Source organism: Siniperca chuatsi, linkage group LG1, assembly GCF_020085105.1.
Source record: "Siniperca chuatsi isolate FFG_IHB_CAS linkage group LG1, ASM2008510v1, whole genome shotgun sequence".
NCBI classification, from domain to species: domain Eukaryota; kingdom Metazoa; phylum Chordata; class Actinopteri; order Centrarchiformes; family Sinipercidae; genus Siniperca; species Siniperca chuatsi.
The window spans coordinates 16,374,760-16,391,129 of NC_058042.1; the positions used below are offsets into that span (position 1 = coordinate 16,374,760).

The 16,370-nt window shown below is 39.9% G+C and overlaps 1 protein-coding gene across 2 annotated transcripts in view; it reads right to left on the reverse strand.

Moving 5' to 3' along the window:
* sbf2 (SET binding factor 2) overlaps positions 1–16,370 on the reverse strand; it is a 99,829-nt gene that overhangs the window by 30,835 nt on the left and 52,624 nt on the right. For both annotated transcript variants that reach the window (XM_044208753.1, XM_044208762.1), the window contains exons 15-18: positions 16,138–16,247; positions 14,674–14,823; positions 7,832–7,900; positions 48–218 (exon numbers count right to left, since the gene is read on the reverse strand). In XM_044208753.1, the coding sequence (XP_044064688.1) occupies positions 48–218; positions 7,832–7,900; positions 14,674–14,823; positions 16,138–16,247 (500 nt within the window). The remainder of the gene's footprint in view (positions 1–47; positions 219–7,831; positions 7,901–14,673; positions 14,824–16,137; positions 16,248–16,370) is intronic.

The window sequence follows — 16,370 nt, forward strand, 5'->3', positions numbered from 1 at the left end:
ATATGAATTTTCCCACAATATTTACTCAGTTAATTTTCCTGTCTTACCTTTAGCCTGGCAGTGATGCCCCCTTTCTCCTCTGGGGTGTTAAGATAAAGGGCTCGGATCTGACTCTGGACCTCGCTGTAGAAAGTGGCTTCCCAGAATTGCTGGTTGGTCCAGATGGAATGGTCCTGAATGCAGGTGTAAGCAAACTGGTTCACCCCGGCAGCCAATTTCTGCAAGACAAAACATAGTGTCAGGAGTCAGGACAATGTAAAGAAGCAACATTAAACAGCTGATTATGCCTTTGAGTAGAGTTTTTTTTTTTTTTAATTTTGCATCTAGAGAAATCAACTAACTTTAGAGAATGTGAATTGAAAATTAGGCTTATTAAATGCCTACAAAAGAAAAAAAAAATAAAAAAAAATAAAAATGCAGGTAAGTTAAAGTGGAAAAAAACATGGTGATTCGCATTTCTGTTTCTCTGTTTATGTTGTCGCCCATAGCAACAGATAGAAACTAGATTAGAATAGCAAATTTTCTTTCATGTTACATGATGTCTTCGGGTTTGAATATTTCACTATATCATATAGCTACGTTGGAAAGTTCATTGATATTGTCAAACAGTGCAAAAGATTTTTCCAAACTTAAAGCTACAAAATAAAAGGAGTAAACTGGATGTTAAGGGTTTAAACCCTATACAGTCCTATAATAACAGCCTATCTTATATTCATATATTAAATTTCTGTTGTGATGATACTGACAGCTGTTCCTGCCCAGAGTACATACATCCTATGCCTGCAATATTTGTGTTTGGTCCTGCGTTACCCAGTGGATCCTAATAGTTGCAGCTCTCTACTTGTGGGCAGTCAGAGTAAGCGCAGGTTTATTTCTCATTGGGTATTTGCAAAAAGAAGGGATTTGGGCTGCAGGGAGTGTCCCTTGAAAAGGTCTGCCAAATGCTGGGGAAAAGTCGCAAAACAAAGAACCAGTCAGCCGTGGGATTTAAAGTGAACTCAATCATTCCTTGTGAGTCATAACTTTTTAACAGATAACCCCTAATGGAGCAACAGACCACCCCTCTTTCCTTCTTTGTGTGGATGTATTTGGAAGCAATGCTGTTGTTTTCATTAGTGCGGGCTGAAGAGTAAAGCACCTGCTGCTTGCAAAAAGAGCTTCTTAAGGGAACATATAGTGCTCAGCTAAAGGCATTAACTCTCCATACTGTACTGTATAACACATATAGTAAACAGTGCAGAGCAATGCTGGAGAAACAATATCACACCACAAATAACACAGTCTCAACAGAAACACAGTGTTCCAATAAATGACCGGTCACAAGCCAACACTCACCATACGGCCATCTCCCTGCAGCGTCTGAAGGCCACATGTAAGGCTCAAGCCAGTTTTTTGATAAGTTTCTGATTTCTCTCCCCTGAGCCTGACACAGTGGTTTCCATTATCACTTCATAGTTTGCCTTTGAAAGATGAGAACTGGAGGGGTTACTGTAATTATAACAGACAGACCCAAAACTGCTCTATTCCCAGTGTGATGAGCCAGAAGCCAAGAGAGAGGAGAGCTGGGAGGACAAGCGGTGAACAGAGAACAAATGCCCAGTTAACACTCAACACTGATAACATGCAGGTCCTAGTTTCACGCATCTGCTGAAACAGTCTCCTGCTGCTCTTCGTCTAATATTAGATTACAAAAATGAAACCACTTTTTTGGGAAATGTGACACCACTGAGTTCAGCAGATTTTCATGAGTTTTCAAAGTTTTGAGAAAGAGCCTAGGATAACCTGCTGGCTAATGAAAGAGGCCAAAAACAAACGGACACAAAAGATCTCAATTAAGGAAAAGAATGCAAAACAACAGTCTGAGGCATTTTAAAGTATAAACATAGAACACGAAGGGTGGTGACTTTTTTTTTTATTTACTAACCAGAATTTATTTAATAATTTCCTGAACAAATTATCAATTCAATCTGACTATCAGGCTAAAAACAAAAGCCAATTACACTTGAATGTTGACAACTAGAACCTGAGGAGCAAACATGAAGTTATACAGACTGACAGTGATTGGACAGTTTTGGTGATGTCATCCTGCATTATCAGCGCAACATGGACCCAGGTAGGGAAATCAAATTCTGGAGACTGACAGCCGATCATGCTGCACTTTAATGCTTCTTATGTGTTTATTTACAGTATGTTCTTTGGTGTCACAAAGTGCTCACAAAGAAATAACTGATTAAGAGCATGTTTAGTATTATTAAACTGCAAATCGACTGAATGTTATTAATAATGACAAACAGGTAGAGATAGGACAAAAAACACACAGAAAATTAATGAACTGCCAAAATACACAGAGTAAGATACAAGTCCCAGCAGTCATGTACTGATGCACATATGTTACCATGGTTACCAAATGATTTACAATTATACAGATCGATTAAGATCACTTCCTGAACAGTTCACAATCAGCAGATGGTTTTACTAGAAGTCTAGCTTTTAAAATCATGCCATCATGTGGTTGTCCGTTTGCTTTTAGAAGTGGACCGAGACCCTCCTTTCAAGCGTTTTTTTGTCTACACCATAGTGGTGGACCGACTATCCCTAGAGCCCCCACAGCTAGCACCGCTAGAAAATCTTTTTAAATGACCTAAAACTTATTTTTGGCATTTTTTAAAAGTTATTGGCTGACATATACGCCTGCACTGATATATCTGCGGTAAGCTAAAAATAATGTTGCCCATGCCAATATATCGGTCGGGCTCTACTATAAAAAAAACTGTGTTTACATGATGAGAGCGTTTGAGAGCACAAAAGTGTATTTTATCTATTCAGTTGAAACTGCTTGGCTCTCCTGCAGGCTTTGCTCAGTCAGTTGGTTCTAAATTACACCCACCTCTAAACTATAAATCCACCTCTTCTCCTTCTATCGAAACTACCACTAGACACAGATTTCACCTGACATGTACAAGAGTACAGCCTTGCACTAGATCAATAATGCAACGTAAGGATGACATTAATGGGAGTTTGTTTAGATTAACTGTTCTCTCTCCAGAAATAGACTTGATTACACTAACTTACACCATCGTCAGAGGAACTAAACATACCGCCTTTAACTGGGTATATGGGAATTAGGCCAGAGAAACGCTGGATGAAATGACAAGGACAAATCTACTGTGGTTAGAAATGCTTTGAAGAGAGGCTACTGTATAATGTGACCAACCCTTGCACTGCTCAAGCTAACACACTTACAGACAGTGGAATACACAGTCTCTAGGCTGAATGCAAGGAGGTCAGATTTTAAAGACGGAGCTGAATGAAACATGGCCTGTAATACCGCTCTGTCACAGGAGTGTCTTACATGTCTTGCAGCAGATGTTGTGTGGATGGGGGTGTGTGTGTGTACGTGACTTGTCTATGCTGTCTATACTCAGCCTGGCTGTTCTTTTTTGACTTGTCAGATATGTGCAGGTCATTTTGACCGAGGTCATCTCTTCCTAATATGATAATACACAGAGACATCCACAAGACAGATGGGCAAGGAGGAGGACAAGGAAGGAGAGGAGAGGGAGGAGGAAAGGAAAGTAGGAAGTGAAGATGAAGGGGAAGGAGGGAGTACACCACTATCAGACCCATCTGGCCGTGTGACTGGAGAAGAGGAGGAATGCAGGGTTGAGGGAAAAAGGGTGAAAAACAAGCAGAAAAACCACAAGGGGAGACAGAAAGGAGAAAATGCTGTGTACAGGTTGAAAGGAACGAGGCTATCAGGATTTGGGATCTTCTTATGAACTCTGGGACATGACCCCAAGGTTTGAAGTGTGACAGACTGCGGCCTCCAAACATCAGCCATACAGCAACACACATGTCAACTGTGTCTCTCAGAGACTGAGAGATGGGGCATGTTGTCACTGAAGGGAGTGTACACTTGTATGAAGACACTGAGTGAAGACTGCTGTATCTGATATGTCACCAGCCTCGGAGCAGTAAAGTTATTTACAAGTATTTTGGAAGAATTCATAGCATTCCTGAATTGTAGATACAAAAACAATCATTATTTCTGGACAAGTCCTCTGTCGGAATGCATGTCTGACCTGTACGCAATCCATCTCCTCATTTTTGCAATTCTACACAAGTCGGCGTATTGTGAGGAAAACTACTTGCATCCTGAAACCAAGAAAAACTCTCTATTCAAACAATGTATTTACCGTATTCAGTCACGTAAACAAGAAAAACATGTTGAAAGTCAGACTAATAAACAAACCCATCATGGCATCCATAGGTCATAACTGTGTAAAAACACAATGTACAAGTAACATAAATGTTCCAAAACAAAGTAAACATAGATACGTTAAGTCCAGAGCTGGACATTTCTGAGATATACAAGGCTCACACAGTACGTCATTTTCCTCGTGAGGACATGGTGGAGAGAGTTTGACAGAGCCAAGTGCAAAATCCCCCCATGAATAAACTATGGCTGAAAGAATGCTAACAGTCAAGTGTTCTTGTTGTGCAAGTCATCTAGAACTGTGTTTGGGTTTTTCACTTGCTGCTGTATTCAACCTGTGTTTACCCACCAAGCAGAGACATTCACTCTGGTGACACATTCAAATGTCAGAAGAAATATCTTGTGGCACTGCAAAGGGCAGAATAACCCAGACGTCAATGACACCTGTTCATCACCTGATAAACCCACCCCTCACTAGATAATGAATGCCAGAGGAACTGTCTGCAGATTAGAGAATCACAACAAAATGTAAAACCTCACCTCTAACAAAGGGCCACTGTACAAAGGTTGTGTGGCATTTAGATAAATTTTACCTACACAGGCCAAATGACACAATCTATGCATGATCTAGGCAAAAAGATATTTTGCAAATCAGTTCTACCTTTCTTCTATCTGAATATTAACAAACATCTGTCAAATACTGTTCCATAAGTGCTTTAGTTTGAGCAAAACATTCACGAAGGGTCAAGCTGAGTGGAAACCAAAGAAATGGGAAAGTAAAACAACTGAACACTGAATGTGGGTCAATAGCATAAGCTGTCCAGTGTCAACATATGGCCAGCAATAAAACTAAACACTGTCTGTCTCTATCCTGCAGTTTCTGAGAGCAGACGGTTGCAGTGCGAGGAAGCTTCCCACGTTCCCCGACCTGGAGAATTAAGGGCCATGGGGACAGTACCACTGTAAGCATGAACACTGCGTGAGCTTGCCAAAGTCTGGCTAAGAATACCAAACAGGGACTTGACCAATGTCCGACTCCTAAACTTGAACTAACAGTATTTTAATGTGCAGTGCCTGAACAGAAGGAGACCATGAAAATGTGCAGGATATCAAAGAGAAAGTACGTCCTCTGCTCCTGCTTATGAGACTAGTTCAGGATTAATGTCAACATGCAATTAAGTGGATCAGTGCAGGAAAGTCAGATTTGAGCGGGTCAATGATTTGATTCACAGTACAAGCAACCTTCTGACTTGGAAAAACTTTCCAGTCAGTTTCCTAGTGGTATTTACAAGTAGCAGAGCCTTCCTTACACAATGGAACAATGGCACTTTACTGCAGCACCATCAAACCACTTCTAAAGTAGTACACAACAAAGTGTACGGTATGTGCATGTAGCACTGCAAACAGTCAGACATATAGTAGTCAGACAGGAAGCAGCCTTTCCTGGGTGTTTACAAGCAGGACTCTCAACAACATCCTACAGATTTCTTCAGTTGTAAAAAAGAAAAAAAAGAAAAAAAAAAGACAGTACTCAAAGATACAAGCGGCCATGCTCAATTACTCTCGCATTCTTTTCAATGACTTTTACGGCCCTGTCTGGTCAGATTCAAGGACTGGTTGAGTATTCACAACTGTTTGTAGAACACATAGCTACGGTTGAGAGACGGTGCTCGCAGTCGCTCAGAGGTTGTTATAGAGTTTCATGTTAGTACAGAGACGGTGGAGGATGGTGATGGGCTTCTGAAAGACGAGATGCTACATTTTGGATATTTTAAATGCTTGTAACAACAACTGCCTGCTTTCTAAACTCATTATGTTGTGTATGCTGCAGTGGCATGCTACATATTGTTCTTTGCAAAATAAAGGCATCCCATTAATGTTACCAAACTTCTAAGGCTGCATTTTGCAAATGAAAAATTAAAAACAAAAAAAGAAGCTGATTAAATGTGTCCAGAAACATGTGAAACAGGGTGTGATGGATCAATTGTGGGCTATCAGGATCATGCATGTCTCTCAATCCACACCCATTATGACAGCTGCTGGGATGTGCCTTTACCAAGCTTTGTTTTTCTCACGTTTTCACTGCATGATCCTTGAGCCACTAAACCAGAGATTACAGAATAATTTTGGCAGATTCTCCTCTGACCTCACTTTACTTTTCACCCTTTGGGTGAGGCAGAGCTCATACTTGTCACCAGTTCCAATCATCTGTAAATAACAAGGAAAATTCTGCTGCATTCTCAAATTATTCTCCCTTCAAATGCCAGACAAGAAATCATTTATAATCTTCTAACTAAAATAGCTGCAAACCACTCCATTGTGTAATAATTGTCTAACTACAACTGACTACAATTGATGGATATTCTTATGAAACAGAAATTGCTTTGCATTGGTATATTCATGTTACATGGTTTATCAAGCATGCACTTAGCTAAGAAATACTGACATTATTGATTAGTTTTCTATACTGGTGGCCCTGAAGAGAAACAAGAAAAACAACACAAGGTTTATCTGAGAGAGTTACATCAGCCTGTGGCATGTGAACTGGATGAGTCATGTGGTAGCAGACAGCGGGCCAGGTTCCAGTCCAGCCCATCGGGGCATAGCACTGGTACCCAACAAAAAGCCAATGCGGACAGTTGTGTCTGTCCCCATAGCAACAAGCAAGCTGTAGGACATAGTTGTGGTGAATAATGCAGCTACCCTGTGTTGATAATGTGGTTTGGAAACCAAAGGCCCTGGCCCGTCTGCTACATTTTTCTATAGAGGTTTTAACATGCTGCTCTGTGCATGTACATGCTCAGGAATCAGCAAAGGTCAAAGGTTCCTCTGGCTAATCCCTGAGACAACCTTCTCTATAGTGCAGTGTTAACTAGAGCTTGACTGGTACTGGAACACGAACACATACCACACACAAACAAAGTTTATAATGATCCCTTAAATTTGTTTTTGGAAAGAATTGGGACCATGACATGTACTGCGCGTGACATGTTGCAGTTGAAAAAAAAACTGTAGGAGCTCTTTAGCAGACAAACTATGTAGTGGAGACACTGTTTCTAAATTACCTCAAATATATCTATGGCATTTCTGTACGAACATTTCTTGTTGCATTTCGGTCGACATGTATCTACAATAAGCTAATATTGGGGGAGGTCTGTGGACAGTTATCATTTCTTTTCAGTGTGGACATAGAATCAAAGGCGGACATGTTTAAAGCCTCCATTGTGGAGGTAGCTGCTTCAATTTATGTTCAGAAAGTCACTGGTGCCTGTTGACAGTTATCCTGAGTAACCGGGACGTGGTTTCTAGAAAGACACATTTGAAAAAATAAAACTAATAGGTAATTTGTCTATGATTGAGCAGCTAAAAAAAATCCATTAAACTCAAATTTATTAGAGCAGCAACAGTAGTTTCAGCCAATCAAACTACAGTATGTGCATATGTGCATGGGGGTAAAAGATATATTGGTTTTTTTTGGATGAAGTGATCTTTTAGATGCTTTAGATGATTTACACTTGACCGTGAAGTGGTTTGTCTCCATAATAATGAAATTAAGAGAAACAGAAGCATTAAATTGAACTCACATATATATTTCTTTTTAATTTATTTCCTTACCCTGTAAAAGGCTGTTGACAGGGGCAGCAGTGCAGCAGCCACTGTGTACTCCTCTGAGCTGGAGCAGTCCTGTGGGTCAAACAACAGGGGAGAAGTGAGAGCAGAGCCGGATACAGCAAAAGACAAGTTATACAGCTCTGTGAACACCTTTTTTCACTGAAGCCCCAAAACAAGAAGCACAAGTTTCCAACAGAGAGGTCACACACACCGGGGCCAGAGGGGAAACTCGGCTGGAGACATTTCTAAAGGAGAACCATTTTGTTACTGCAATACTGCATCTATTTTGAAATGGTTTATGTATTGCTAAGATGTAAGACGAAACTTTACGTCTTTCAGCACATGATGCACCCCTGTAAATTTGCAATGCAGAGATATGATCTGGGGAGAACACTGAGGGGCAAAGAATCTACGTTGAGCAAATGTAACTTCATGTTACATAAAGACACACTGTCCTGTTAAATGTCAGGGCGATGCTCAAAAAAAGGTCTGCCAAAACCACTCACATGGCTCTGCTCCACTATTGGGACATATGCTTTCAATAGCCTTATATAATCCCTGCCTTGACACAATAGTCAGAGCGCTCCAGTGTTCAATTTATTGGCAATTTTATGTTTTACATTCTTGAACTAGATTGCCATACAAGTCTCATTGAAGAAAATCGCATGGTGTTGAATAGAAAATCCTGTCGTTTTGGCCATAAAATGCTGTGTCCATTTATCAAGAAGCCACGACTGGCCAGAGAGAAAATTTAATTCTCTTTTTTATTTTGTTTTTTAAATCAGGGAATAGTTGAAAACATTCCCTCTTTGACATTTACACAGTGTAAGTCTTTGTATTTGGGATTGTTTCAGGTCAAAGAGGTGGTGCTTAATGGTGCTTTCAAGAGAATGGTATTAAGATGAATAGTACATTAGGAGACTTAGAGCAGGGGACTTAGGGGCCCAAACAAAACTTTTCTTGCAGAGATCACAGAGAAGGATGAGAACAGGAAAATAGGAGAAAAAGATGTTAGCTGGACTCAAAAGAAGTTCATTCACAGGAAATTGGTACTTATCCCTGGTAAGCTTTGTTGGGATTTACTTGTTAAACTCTGTAAATGAGAATGGCCAGAGGAAAACGTAAGACCATGCACATCAACAACATCGCCTCATAACCCTTAGTAAGACCTCATACTCGGAAAATGTGTAAATAACACACATTTTCTTTCTTACCAAGTCTCTCTTTCTACTTCATGTGAAAATGCAAACACATAAGAGAAATCTTAAGTTTGTGAGTCTTTTATTTTGGCAGGAGAGATAGGGCGAAGAACTCCGCAGTTTCTGATAGTGGTCTGTAATGGGGGCATCTGTTACCATCATTCCTCGAAAAAAAAACCCCACAAAAGAATGTACAGAGGGGAGAAAATGTAAAACACAAGTTCCAAGGCTACATATGAAAGCCCAACCCCCCGTCGACTAAGCAACATAGTTTCTGTTTTATTTTTCTTGTCGCTAGTGTTTTTCTTTGCAGTTATTTGGGCTGTGGTAAAATGTTCCAGCTTGGAGCGGCACCAAAGCATTGTTTACCAGCATCCTTAACAATGCTGCAGGTCACAGGAGTTCATGGACCCCAGTCAAAATAGAACAACAAGTGGAAACGCACAGGCAGAAAAGGGCGAATAATTAACAAACCAGTATTATTCCAATAAAGGAGTGAAAGTCAGAGATGCATGCCATCTGTTCTTTGGAAACTTATGATGACAAACATTTCCAGTGCTGAAAAGGCCGCACTCATGCTTCAGATGAAGTAAACGTCGCAAGCTTTGTCCAGGGGCAGCTTTAACACGTCATATCTCATATAAAGTAGATATTATCAGGTTTACTTAAGCCACATTTATTACAAACCTCCACCTTAATCTCCTGTGAGCAGACAAAGAGTGACAGGTCAAAAGCTTTGGAGGTCAACTAACAAAGTGAACAGATAAGCAGTGAAATCTACAGCAGGTCTGAGATTAGACTGAATGAAAAGTGAAGCCTGAGAAGTAGCAGCAACATGTGGGGAACTTGACAAAGGTAAGGATATTGTATTTAGGATTGTCATAGAACTGAATAGATGGTACAGGGTGGGGAAAATATGTTAGCTTATTTGGGATTTCAAAAATGGAGGGAGAGGAGGGTGTTGTATATCCCCACATCTCTGTTTGCGAGGACACCCTGTTGTCTTCTTTTCCTCCTATTATTTACTGTAGGTCTCACCACTTTTCCTTTAAAGCTGCAGGAGCTATGATGACTACGATGACTAACACAGCTATTCTGTCTCAGACACGTATGCAGCAAGCAAAAACAAGAAGCACGAGCAAGTGACAGAAATACTGGAGGATGTGAACAAACAGAAGCTTCTTGCGAAATAAGCACTTTCCAGGAAAGCTGTTAGATGAACTGACACTGACACGCTTTTATGAGACTTTTGCAGTTACGGACATACAAAAAATTCTTAACTCATTCTTAATTGCCATCCAGACGAGCTACAGAGATTCCATAGCAAAAGCATGAGGTCTTATTAATGCAGATGTTTACCTGGCCATACTGGTGGACATTCTAGAGAAACAGTTATCTGAACATGGGAATGATACCCAGTGCAGATTCCCAGTGACCATGTTACGCAAGGCAGTCCATCAAGGCCACTAAGGCAGACAGGGGCCATGTTCTCACAGCAAGAGACTAATTTATGATCTAAATAATGTAAAAATGTAGTGAAGTCATCTATTCACTATTAAAGGAGATGTTCAAAGTGATTAAATCAGGGCAGGCAGCCTTTAGGCTCCAGGGGGGACAGAGACTACAGACTCTGAACTGCAAGCTGATAAACTGGAGCACCTACCAACTGTCTGCGATTCAGACAGAACAGTCAGACTAAGTGCCTCGTACTTTCCAACAACATCTGTGTGTAACGTGTGTTCTTGTACAGTTTCACATCAGACGGTCAAGCTCAGGATCATGCAGAACTCATAGACTCCATGCCGTTGTGGCCACTTCCCATGGACTTCCCACCCTAATCCCCTCTCACAGTAAACCGCCATTCAGAGTGTGTTTTTGAGCACCATCATGAGGCCCTGGGCCATGAGAGAGCAGAGCACAGAGGGCTCATAATCCTATCTGACAGGAAATGGTTGGGATGCCAGGATACATCCACAGCAGGACTCATTCCCCCACATGGCTTGCGCAACATTTACTTCTAAATGCTTGAGCACTGACCAGTGCACACACGCAAACAGATAACTGTGCAATTAACTCAAATACCTTAATGATGGTAGTTACTGTGCATGATTCATGGCAGAGAAACAACACAGATAAGGATTACAACAGATGTTTAAACAGGAAAAATGCCACAGAGTTGTCTCGACATTTTTCTATGTATTACAAAAAAAATGTAAAGAAATAAAAACAAATGAACAAGTACTGACAAGGTACAGCACCACCTGATTCTAATGTCCTAACCTTTGGCCTAATGTACATTTTTGTATAACATACTGCCTCCTGTGGCTGTGCTCCCCTGCAAATCTTTCAACCTGATTGCAACCAGACAACAGAACTCTCACTTAACCTGAAGTTGACAGCTAAACGATAAATGTTGTAATTGGCCGGATAATGATGATGTCATTGCAAATCAATGTGTCACATCAACATGTATGCCAGAAATCCTAATGAGGCACCAGTCATTGTATAAAGAGCAAGCAACATTTTTACAGAATAAGTCACTTGGCTTTGTTAGGCACTGCACGCACACACACACGTACACGCGTGTGTGCACACACACACACACGCACGCACGCGCACGCACACACACACACACACACACGCACATTGTAATATAATTTTTGGGGTTCTTACGTGGCTGGGTGTTGAAAGAAAGGGCAGCGTGCAGAATATGAAAGTAATTACTGGCCCAGCAATTTACTATTTATTACTATTTATATTCCTTTCACAGCTCATCTGAGACAAATCCCTCACAACCAAGCTGAGACCAAGAAATGAAAGCCAGGAATAAATGCCTGGCTCCCATCTTGAAGTAAGAGGGGAAATGACAAACAATATACAGTAAAATAAAATAAAAACAATCAAACAAGAAGTCATCAGAGAAAGGCTGACTATATCTTATCCCATGTTGAGGTTAACAAAAGTGCACTCCACATCAAATCTCTTCCCCATGTGTGAAATTATTACTTTTTTCCACATGTGTGGCTGTGGATCATTGGCTCTTCAGCAGCATATCACAGGAAATCAAGTCAATTTGTCTTTAAACTCACTTGGAAACTTAAATATAACTACTACTACTATAAATATGGTGATAACATTTAGATATTTGTCCTTAGTTAGGTAAGACAGAGCTCTCTCAATTTGTATTGTAGAAATATACATAGTAAAGAAGTTATCTTATTATGAACTATTATTATGAACAGATCAAATCAAAATAGCGAATGTCAACATTACTCCCCACAAAGTGGGTTCACCAGCTCGTGTTGCAAACAGCAGACAACGTACAGATTACTTGACAAAATAAGGAATGTAGAATCATGACTAGAATCACACATTTCATATTCATCTCCTCCCTAAAGGAGAGGATTGCATTGGTCATCATTGTGCTAAAGCTCCTTTCATGTCCAGTAACACAAAAAAAAACAAAAAACAGACACACTGGCTGCCTGGTTATCAGCTATATCCACAATAACGGGACATCGAAACAGTATGCAGCTTTGCATCAATTTAGACTTAAAAAATAATTCAAGTCTCGCCATGCAAAAGAGTTGGTTGTATTATCTAGACATCTTTCCACTTTTTGGCTTTTCAACAAATGCACATCACTGACAAACTGCTGTCAAAGCACCACAGAGGAAATGCTCCTGGAAATGAAGACAGTCAGACATAACGCAGCATAGAAGGGATGATGCAACAAGCTTTTCTTTTCACGTCGTCCTGCATAATTAAATTTGCTAATCAGTAGCATCTCATGTTGACAGTATATTGGCCAAACTCTAGAACTGCACAATTAATTGAATATTAATCTCGATCACGATGTTTGCTTTCCACAATTAAATGAACATGATCGACTGTGATATTGATTTTTAAAATGCGTGCTCTGCTCATAGAAAACTGTTGCATATCAAAGCAAGCACTTCCTAAACAAACAGTCAGCCACCATGAGGTGATAGAGATGTTTTGGCTTCACTTTTGGGGAGCAATCGTGCCGCTGCGTGTGCACCCTTCAGCAGCAGTCTGTGCAAATTTTTCCTGGATGTTGTGGCTGCGGTCCAGAGTAGAAGAGTAATATACAAACAGAGAGCACAGGCAAAATGAAAATAAAATGTCTGGAGCAGAAGGCGAAGAGCTAGTCCCTCAAAATGGATCATTATCCGTTGTTTGGAAGTATCAAATTTAGGGCAAGTGATGTTAGGCAAGAACAAATCATATGCAAAGAGTGCATGAGAGTTGTGTCTGCAATGCAACACAACTAACTTGTTCAACTGCCTGAAAAAAACACGACAAACTGCAGCTCAGACATCACCGCTGTACAGCACATCACCATATCCATCATGGTTAAAAAGTTTTGGTACAATTTTATTTTTATTTTGCTTCTAGGAGATGCACTGTGAATAAGGATGAGTCTTGTTTTGATGCAAAGATTTGTACATTAGCAGGAATGTAGTACAACACGGAAGTGAAATCAGTGCTCTGTTTATTTAAATGTGAAAGTGTGGCTTTCTATCATTTGTGTGTGTGGGGGGGGGGGTCACTCCATAAAAGCTGCACTCTGTGAGGACTGCTTAAAATTATTAAAATCCCTGTAAAGGGCTGATTCAAGGCAGTAAAACATGAGGAACTACCAATAAAGACCTGGCTGCTCTGGCTGAGTGAAGCCTCACTGACTTTTTATGAGCTGCACAATAACACATTACTTAGTCACTTTGACAAGTAGCCGAGGCATGAGGGCACCAGGAAGAGACAAACAAACTATCTGATATTCAATGTGCAGCATAGTTGGGACTCAGTTTCACCATATGCTGCCAGACTGTAAACAAAGACAAACTTGAGAATAAAGAAAAGGACAGGTTTGTACTATACATGTGCATGTGTACTGCTGTCCCACTTACACATTGCTTTTGCTAAATTAGAACCAATTACAACTCATTATATGGCATCTGCTGAAAATCTGGGATACAGTGCTAAAATATTTACATATTCAACCAGATATGTGCTAATGTACAGTGACCTTTGGCATCAGTTTCAGATATTGCTTTGGTCAAAATCTGGGTACGGAACATATTCTTTCATCAAAATTTTGATAAATTCCCTAATTCTTTGTTTGTGATTTCTTTATTCAACTCTTAAGCTCAGTGTTGGTCAGATCTGTTGAGCAAGCCTAAGAGAAAGACATCTGCTGACCTTTACTGGCTAAAACATTTGATTAAGTGTAGATTTTTTCCCCCTATTGTTTGTTTTTATTAATCAGACGAGAAATCAGACCATCACAATTTTCTAGAGTCCAAGGCGACATCCTCAGATTGATTGTTTTGTCTGACCAACAGTCCAAAACCAAAAGCTATTAAATCTACAATGATATAAAACAGAAAAGGGCAGCAAATCTTCACATTGAAGAAGATGGAACCAGTGAATATTTGGTAATTATATTTAATGACTTCAACAATCACTTGATTATCAAAGTTATTGCCAATTTATTATATATTAACATCTTGACATAAAGAAAAAACAAACCTGTACTTTTTAAAATGTAATAGGCCTGTAATATGTTTCCCATCAGTCTACAGTATGGGAGGGCGTGTCTGTGACTTGTGTTACATGACTTACCTGGAGGGCACAGTTCATCATACGAATGGTGTAGTCGAACTGTTGGTGGTCAAGTATGGCGCGGTTCTGCTGAACGTGAAGCCTCAGCTCCTCAGTCAGACACTGGCGAGCTGCCTTGCCCTTCAGCGCGCGAAGTGCAGCCGGCAGCGTCTGTCAAGAGAAGAAAGGTGGACAAAGAAAAAATGATCTTTAAACAAAGTGAGTGACCTGACAAGAGGTTGATTAGAGATAGAGAGACAATCGACAATTTGTGATTGTTAAAAAAATGCTTCTTTTTTAGGCTTTTTGAGAAAGCACACCCTTGTTTTATGAAATATTGATAAAGAGTAATTTGATTTTGTTATCAGTTCTCTGTAATGAAGTAAAAGTATTAATACCACAGTGTAGAAATACTCCATTACAAGTAAAAGTCCTGCTTTCAAAAAATTACTTAAGTAAAAGTACGTAAGTATTGGCATCAAAATATACTTAAAGTACTCATTATGCAAAATGACTAATTTCAGAATAATATTTATTATATAATTATTTAATAATTATTGATGCATTAATGTATAAGCATCACTTTAATGTTGAAGCTGGTAAAGGTGGAGATCATTTTAAAACTTAACATACTGCTGGGTAGCTTAATCTATAATAATACATCAGAATTTATTGTTGATTATATTTTGTATTAATAATGTAAATCTGCAAAGTAACCAGTAACTTAAGTTTTAAAATAAATGTAGTGGAGTAAAAAGTACAATATTACCCTCTGAAATGTAGTGGAGTAGAAGTATAAAGTAACATAAAATGGAAATACTCAAGTAAAGTACTTCAAAACTGTATTTAAGTACAGTACTTGAGTACTTAGTTTCTTTCCACCACTTCTGCTTACAGCAAAACTGTGTACCAACACAGTACTTCAAGCCACTTCGACCTGCTGTACGGTTAATGGTGTTCACACTGACCATTTGGCAGCGAAGGATTTACAGGCTTGTGGGGGGTTCAGAGGATGCAAGCTATGCATTCTTACATTTACATAGAGATGCAGGCCTGGATTATATAACTCCTATATGAAGCCAGTGGGATATATATAAAGTAACTGGCAACCATACCATTTTAAACACATTGGATGCTGAATGTTTACCTATGACCTCACATACATGGGGCCACAACAGAGGAAAATTTGAGCAGAAATTGGTGTAGTTGTTTGTAGAGGGAAACACAAGAGACAGGAACTGATTAACCTCTGTGTTAAAACAAAAAATATTGCTTAGCAAAGTTTGCGAGATATCAACATGGATTCAGAGTGTCTGATTACAGGCCTCATCTATTTCTGTGCCCGAGTGTCTGTGTGCCAGCTGGAGAGATCTACAGCTCCATGACGACCTGCTGGATGGATGCAACACAAAGGGCAGATGCCTCCAGCTAATGAGCTTATTTAAAGGATGATTAGCTCTCCTGATGAAAGATATTGTGCATCACCTTTTCAGTCTCCAGGGTCTTGTTGTCGAAGATGAAGGAAATGCAGCTCCGCACCACCTCCAGCCTGCGAGCGCTGTTAAACACGGAGCCACTCTTACCCATAATGGACACTGGAACACAGAGAGGCAGAAAAGGAGAGGAATTACTGCAGGTTAAAACTACAGCTGCTGCAAACATCAGAGCACTTTCACATGTCAAAGACAGATTTTGCAGACACCAGATACACAGATAAG